Source organism: Pteronotus mesoamericanus, unplaced genomic scaffold (genome assembly GCF_021234165.1).
Source record: "Pteronotus mesoamericanus isolate MK-2021 breed Mesoamerican mustached bat unplaced genomic scaffold, CSHL_Meso_final scaffold_85, whole genome shotgun sequence".
NCBI lineage: Eukaryota > Metazoa > Chordata > Mammalia > Chiroptera > Mormoopidae > Pteronotus > Pteronotus mesoamericanus.
The window spans coordinates 66146481-66154561 of NW_026555329.1; the positions used below are offsets into that span (position 1 = coordinate 66146481).

Here is an 8081-nt window from a genome sequence, read left to right on the forward strand (position 1 = left end):
CAAGCATCTCATTTTTATGCTATAAATCTCTTCTCTCTTTGAAGGCATTAGAATTTGGGGGCATTTGTTTTTGTTTTCTTCTGCTGCTCACGTTTTGTCTGCTACCTCTGTGCTCCTTAAAAATGAGACACTGAAATACCAGCTGTCAGGATGTTCAGGCCCAAGCTAGGTTGACCGGTGGTCCTCAGGGTAAGGATTAGGTTGGCAGGCCAGATTTTTCATTGCCTCTTCTCCCCGCCCCCACCACCCACCCACCTGCCAGATATCACTATAGGTCTTTTCTTGGGCCTCTCCTGGTCATTTTCTCAATACAGTGGGTGGACTTTAGGTGTCCTGTCAACAACAGCCTGCGTGTGGGCTTGGTGTGGCCTACTGGTCTAGTTGGTTGACTACAAATCTTTGGCTTAGTCCTGTTTTCGCCTCTTCCCCTCTCTCTGCAGAAGCGAGGCGCCCAGTCCCTGCACCCTCCGGGGTGGCCGCTTCGCTTCTCCGATAAATCAGGAGCTCTGACGTTCGCTTTGTGTCTTCCAAACATATGTTGACATCCACATATGTGTGCTTTTGTCCCCCTTCACTATAATTTATTTCGGAGGAAGAGGAGTTTGATGCATATATTTATTCTGTCTTGTCTCATAGGAATCCTTTCTTTAATGTCATAAAATTGTGAACTTTCCCTCTTTAGGAAGGACTGCCCTTCTCAGGTCACATGCTTCTTCCTGTCTGTGTTAAACCATCCTTTCTGCTGTGAAGCAATAGTGATACAGGAGGTAGTTGAGAGTCTTTTTCTTTTCTAAGTTGACCCCAAAATGTACTTTAAAATTTTACTGGTTTGTGAAATCTAAAGTCAGAAAACTTAATAACCTAGGCCTTATTTCTTTTCTTTTTAAACAAGCTAACTCTGAGTGGAGTGACAGGGGCCAGAAGACAGGACCGGGTTGGGGGAAGTATCTTTTCAAGCTGAGAGAAGCTGGAACATAGGCAGAAAGAGGCTGAAGAAGGCAGTGTAGCAGAATCCCAAGGACAGCGGGTGGTGGCCTTTCCTAAAGGAGGAAGAGTGGCCAGAGTGCGGGCTTGCGGGAGGGCAGGATTCACACCCGAGGGGCTCTGCTTCATAAAGTTGGGGGGCAGGCAGGGCCCTCTCTTGGGAGGCTTGGGAGGCCCCACTCTGAGGCCTGTTCCTCCTAACTGGCCTTCCCCGGTGCTCTGTTTTAAAGAATTAAAATGGGGTGGAAAGGGGGATGGCTTTGTGCCTGGGCAGTGGGCGTGCGGATGCCTGAGGCTGCAGAGGCCCCCGAGGACGGGAGCCGGCTGCCCGGCCCAGCCAGCATCTGGAGGCTGAGCCCGACCCCCACCAACGGTCTCCCCTTTGTCTCCCCAGGGCTGGTCCAGATCCCCGTGAGCATGTACCAGACTGTGGTAACCAGCCTCGCCCAAGGCAACGGGCCGGTGCAGGTGGCCATGGCCCCTGTGACCACCAGGATATCAGACAGCACAGTCACCATGGACGGCCAGGCTGTGGAGGTGGTGACGTTGGAACAGTGACATGCAGCCACACCACGGCCTTGTTTTCTAGTCTACTTCAGAAATTTTTACACATTTGCAGAGGTGCAATCAAATGGAATTAAGTCTCTCGACTTTGGAAGAAAGTATTGTTAACCCTTTTTTTAAAAAGGAAGAAAGAGGATTTTGGAATTGCATTTTTTAAAGCACCACTCTTGATTTCCTGGGATTGGTGAAGGAAGATACTGCGTGGTCAATTTCACTGTCCCGAAAAAGCCAAATTGTGGCAGGACTTCTTTCTGCGAAAATATGTGTATACTTAATGTGTGTATGTGTGAGTGTGAATATATGTATATGTGTACATACGGATTTACACATTTACATATATATAAAGTATATATATATGTACATATATATATATATATATATATATATATGAAACCCGCATGGAATTATCTGTATGAAATTAAGGTGCGCTGTGGGAAAAAAAATAATTCACCCAGTTTATTGGGTGTAGGGTACGTGGCCAGACACAGTCACCTGATTTTTGTTCATACCAGGGTCATGCGTTGAGCTACTGACAAACTCAGGTGGAGGTGACCATGGCCTTCACCAAAGCTGCCTCCCAGTGGCTACCCAGAACTCTCCCTGCTGGACTCGCCTGAGGAAGGAAGTTCCAGAACGGGCGGGGTCCAGAACTGTGCTTGTAAGGTCCAGGGGCCTCGTGGCTTGGCGGCCGAGACGCTCCTCGGGCTGGCCCCGGTGCCGACCTTGCCGCAGGCAGGTGGGTGTCCTTACGGCTCCCAGGCGGGGATGGGGAGTGTTCTCAGCCTCCCTTCTCCTCCCCTTCCCAGGAAACCTCCTTGATCTCGTGACTGTTAAAATATTGCTTTGGTTTTAAGGTCAGTCCTAAATTGGTCGTATATATGAACTGAGAGTAACAGAAGTATTAAGGGTTTGAGGAGTGTGTGCGCGCTGCGTGTGCCTGTGGGTGTGTGGAGCGGGGAGAGAATGGGAGGGGGAGCGGGAGGGGCTGGAAGGGGAAAGGAAGGAGGGAGAAAAAACCTTCAAAGACCAGGGCACACCAATGGGAGCAATTTTCTCCTTCCTGTAACTTTCTGTAGCTTTACAGAGAGGAGACTGGAACTGACAGGGCACCTGGCTCAGGAAGGTCGGCCGTCACCCTGGGGACGGGACGGGGCCCCATGGGGGAGGGGGGTGCGGCACAAGAAGAGGAAAGAACTGAGGGTGTTTCCTGAGCCCTGGATCAGGCCCTTTCGGAAGGGACCGCGCAGCTCTCCCAGGTGCATCCTGGGGGCCCAGGCCCCGCGCAGCTTGCTCTCGCGGGCGCCGGGTGGTCCGCGCATGCTTTGTAACTCTTGAAGGCTGTGATTTCTCAGCTTCCAGCTCTGAGTCTCCAGTGGCTGAATCCACCTGACTTTTCGACAGGCCAAATCTCTGCTCCTTGAGTACAGGGACAACTCTTCCTCCCTCCTCCCGGGCCCCCCAAGTGTGATAGTGTATTTAATGTTTTTTTAATGCAACATTAAAAGATTATTCATGTCTTGCTCAGCCTTTGAGAAAAGTTTCAGATTCTTGTATTTGCTTGTTTTATATAAAATTATCCAATGTTCTTTGTATGTTTTTTTTTCTGTACGTAATGGGGGGGGAGGGAAGGGAAATTTACATATAAACAGTCCTAGTTCTACAATTTGTTATTTTTTTAATTATTATTTTTTATCGTCATTGTGAAGCTGTCCAGGGACTTTAAAGTCCGTGTTCCTTTGTGGTGAAATAACCTCCTAATAGTTTGAGAAATTGCCAAGAAGAAGAAGAAAAGCAAAACCCAAGTAGCAGAGCATGGATTCTGTGTTGTTTTCCATTCTGTCTCTTATTGCCTCATTCAATAAATAGTTAAAAATGTGGCAACAGGAAGTGGAACTGTTCATCTCTGTAGGAGCACGTAGTCTCTAGGAACTCTCTTTCGGGGCGGCTTGTTGTGCTCTGCCAAGGCGCTTGCACTCCCGCTCCGCGGTCTGAGGGCTGCGCTCCCTGGCCTGGGGAAGCCCTGAGAGGGGAGCCGGGCAGGGGCAGGGCCTCCGCCCGCCCGCCCGCTTACTTTCACCAGAGCAGCTCCAGTAAATTGGTTCCGTAAAATGCTGCCCTGGGAGGGGGGCCTAGTGTGAAGAGTTAAAAGTGGAGTTCTTTTTCTAGAGGTTCATCGTGTTCCACATTAAAAGTCGGGACGGGTGAGGGAGCCTGTGCAGCTGGGCTCTCCCCGCATAGGCGTTCAGTGTTGCAGTGGGTCACCTGTGAAGCAGGGGCTGCAAGCAGTAATTGTTTCCTTAAGTCCTCGCTCCTGGGGTTCCCTCACAGCTCACTGCTTTGACATGGCAACTGCCATCTCTCCAGCTGCAAACCGTTCTTAGCAAACCCACGCCATGGTTTTGCACTCCCAAGCTGGTGCCGCTCTGTGCCGCAGCCCAGAATGATGCCCCCTTGTCGCCTCCCCCACCCCTTTCTTTCTTATCATTGTTTTGGATGTTTGGGTCACTGTTCAGCTGATGATGATTGGAATGTTTAAATGAGGAAGGCCAGAGGTGTTCTCTTTGATGACAGTGGCTCAGTAAACCCAATGCCATCTCCCCGCCTTCTTGCTCAAATGGCACATCATTGCCTATTTTCACCAAGAGCAAGGACCAGAGAATGAGGATCGATTATAGCCAAATCAACCAAACGTCACTGCCATTGGCCACACGTGGCCCACGGAACAGCTGGGTTATCCAGAGTACCTCCTTGTGGGGACGGCTTCTCCCCAGAGGTGCCTTCCTGTGCATGCAAACGTTTTGTTGGCCTGGCAAGACCCAGAGACCTTATCAACAAGCACGTATTGAAAACCCTGTGGTGGGCCTGATGGAGACCTTCGCTTCCATCACCGCTCAGGTCACCAACAGGAGCTGCTAACTCAGCTGCCCCCAGGGACCAGGTAGGTAAAAAAGGCTGAGGGAGGTGGAAGTGATTCCGGTGTGAGAGGGGAGGGAACGATGGAGACGGGGCAGAGTGGAGAGCGTCTGTCTAAAGAAGACAGCCTCTCCCGGGTGCTCGCTGGCTGCCACCGAGTGGGAGGAATACGGAGCTTGGAGCCCCGTCTTCAGAATTCTCCAGAGAAGCCCTGACTGGTGTGCCTGGGTTGGGAGTCATCGCGCAAAGGGAAAGGTCTCGGATTCTGTTCCCGGTCAGGGCACACGCCTGGGTTGCTGCTCAGGCCCTGCTTGGGGTGTGGAGGAGACGCAGCCAATTGATGTTTCTCTCACATCGCTGTTTCTCTCCCTTTATTCCTCCCTTCCCCTCTCTCTAAAAATAAATTTTTTAAAATTCTCCAGAGAATCCGAGGAATCCAGATTTGTTATGAATCACCTGCTTTCATCAACAAATAAAAAATCCTTTCCCTATTCTGCAAGCAAAGTAAAAGCCACCTGTAGAGCAGATCTGGCTCGTGGGCCTATTTTGTTTTTCATGAACGCCTGCCATGTGCCGGGTGAATGGAGCATGGCAGTTGCCTTGAGAAGCACACTGAGAGGAGACGTTCCTGTGAACAGATCGCTGCAGCCCAGGATGGTAAGATGCCACCTGAACCAAGTACTAGAGCAGAGCAAGTTCTAGTACCTCATTATCTCCTTGAGGGTCTTCTGCATTAAGTAGCATATCATTCAGGCTGCGGACAAGAACCTGGTGTTCGCAGAAACCGAGAGACTGGGCTAGGAGGTTTTTGCTCTTAAGTCGTACACCTGAGAAGGTCTGTTGGCGATGCTGGTGACCACGGGAGTTACCTGAATTCACATGAGCCGAAGCCAAGCCAACCAGAAGGGCAGGGAAGGGGAGACGCCGCTCGCCTGCCAGAGCTCAGGCTGCAGCGTGCCGCGCTCCGCGCAGTCCCGGGCGGGCTCAGGTCCAGCCACTGCTCATGTGGAAGCGGGCCTGCCCCACCTGCATTCACCTTCCCTTGAAGCCTCAGCGTGGGCCCGGTGGCAGAGTTGTACCAGGCCTGCTGTGCATCCCTGTGGCGTCAGCACCAAAACCCCTCCGGCAGGACACTGGGGCCTGCTTAACTGGAGCAGAGGCTGTGTTTCTCTCCTGCATCTCAATGGGCTGTGGGCCGCCCAGGTCCGCAGCTCAAGCCGGACGTGGCCTCAGCACAGCAGCGCTCAGACTCCGGTCAAGGCCACCCGCCAACGCATGCCCGCCAGGCCTCTGCCATTCGCTGCAGGTTGGCAGCTCTTGGAGAACATCCACTCGGGATGGTGGAGGCAGCACAGAGGGGCAGATGTGGCCTATGGACTGGACTTGGAAAGAGCTGGAGAAAGGTTTCGTTCCACCTACCATTCCATGCCTGGTGCTGCTGGGCCCTTCAGTGAGTCCCCAGCCCGCTTTGTGTTTCTCCCTCCTGGAAACTGCTGAGCTGTCCAAGCACTTGTCAAACGTGTGTCTTGGAGTGTATTTCTGCAGAGTTGAGGGGAAGTGGGGAGGGGTAAGGGTCCTATTCATCAGCAGAGGGGCAAACCAGGGCCCCCCCCAAGAACCTGGGACTCACCCAGAGCCAGCTTGGAAGGCAAGGAAGGCCAGCCCTGTTTGGAGGCTTCCTAGCTTATTTAATATTTGGGAGTAAAAGCTAGAAACTGTCCCCCTAAATTTAATGCACTTGTAAATAAAGTTGTTGGTGCAACTTAACTGGGTGTCAACTCGAATTTCACATGAATTTACTCTTTCAGAAACAAGTAGCTATAACTACCAGTTACTAAATAGTTGCTCTGTGCAGGACGCTGCAAAATGCTCTGCACCTTTACTTCTAATCCTCCCCACAGTCCTGTACGGAGGTTAGCTCCCATTTTATAGGTGTGGGAACTGGCAATTTCCCGAAGTAAACGCAGAACTCGTAAAAGGATGGCTGGGGTCAAACTCTGATGTGTCTGCCTCTAAAAGCTCTGCCCTCTGTGCCAGCCGCTCAGGGGCAGGTGACAGAAAACAGGCTGCACATCCGGATTCTCTTTTGTAAAATAACCTCCAGCTGAGTCCTGAGCTCAGCCCGTGTGCAGCCTCCCCAGAGGTTAAGTGCTGTGCCATCCATGGTCCTTGCCCACACCTGGAGCAGCCTCCCAGTGGCTGGGCCTTTTTGTCACTTGTACGCACACAAACACTCACAGGAACTTGAATACAACAGGCCCTCGATACAGCTCATCGGAGGCAGGGGCTTTGGTTAGAGGGTCGTCCTGATATGCCAAGGGGGCAGGTTTGATCCCTAGTCAGGGCACACCCAAGAGTAAACAAATGAATAAATGAATGTGTCAATAAATAGAGAAATCAGTGTTTCTCTCTCTCTTCCTTCCGTGCTCCTCTCCCTCCCCCCAAATTATAAACCTTTCCTGAACAGCAGGAACCTAGAGGTGCCAGAGCAAAGATGTCTGTGGGCATAGTCAGGGACACCGTGTCCTGAGCACAGTGCCCGAGTTCTCACCCCGACTCTAAGCCTCACTCCCGGGATGCTGCAGCTGATTGGCCAGCTGAGGTCATGTGTCTACCTCCAGGCCAATCAGCAATGGCCAACAGACCCAAACCCGGCTGCTGGGATACCCCACCATAGAGAAGAGACTTGGGGTATGGACAGGGGCCCACCAAATGGTGGTCGCCATCATTCCCACCCAAGCTGTGGCAACCAGGGAACAATGATCCTAAGAGCTTACCCAGTGCCCTGTATTGCCTCTGCCAAGGACCCCTCCTGGGTCTGTTAAGGTCTAGAGTCAGTAAATTAGGGATTACAGGGGTGATAACAGTGTGCCCGATTGGCCCACTCCCACCATCCTCAATAGCCTCAAGGTTTTTAGAAACAACTTTATTGCAGTAAGTTACATACTACTAAGTCCATCTACAGCTCAGTGGTCTTCAGTGTTTACAAAGTTGGGTGACCATCACCATAATCTAATTTTAGGACATTTTCCTCATCCCCAAAAGGAGAGGATTTTTTAAAAACTTTTCCCCAAAAAATGGTTTGAAGCACATTACATAAAAAATCTATACAATGAAATAAAATGGGAGTCAGAAATCAAGACCAAATAAGAGGAGGCCACACTTTTGCCAATGCGGGGTCAACACTGGTGACGTGATGGAGGTTCCCATTCAGTTCTGCTTCTGGCAAAGAGGTTCCTGTTATGAGAAGAAAGGAACAAGCCATCAGTTAAAGCACTAAATACTTTTTTTTAAAGGGGAACTCCAAGTTATTTTACGTTCAGCATCTTCCGCAACCTGTTTATAACCAAAGCAATAGCTGATTACTTCCTTAGGCTTTTAAAGCCTTGAGCATTACTTTAATGCATGTCAGGTTTGAAGGTACTCTGGAAGGGGCTAAATAATGTGGCATTTAAATATTCACAGAGCATTGACTATCTAAGGAAAGGATGAACCTGAGCCAAGCGTGGGGAGCAACTATCAACTGGTGAGTCATCAGAAACGGCTGCAGCAGAGGGCTGTGTGGGGCTTTTCCCTTTCCCTGGAATTGGCTATCAGGGAATATAACTGAGGACAAAAAG

The 8081-nt window shown here is 50.7% G+C and overlaps 1 protein-coding gene across 5 annotated transcripts in view; it reads left to right on the forward strand.

Annotated features, from left to right (window-relative positions):
- The window catches only part of NRF1 (nuclear respiratory factor 1), a 120565-nt gene extending 118096 nt beyond the window's left edge, over positions 1-2469 (forward strand). For all 5 annotated transcript variants that reach the window (XM_054564313.1, XM_054564316.1, XM_054564314.1 and 2 more), the window contains one exon: positions 1379-2469. In XM_054564313.1, coding sequence (XP_054420288.1) covers positions 1379-1542 — 164 coding nt within the window. In that variant the 3' untranslated portion in view covers positions 1543-2469. The remainder of the gene's footprint in view (positions 1-1378) is intronic.
- Positions 2470-8081: the final 5612 nt, after the last annotated feature.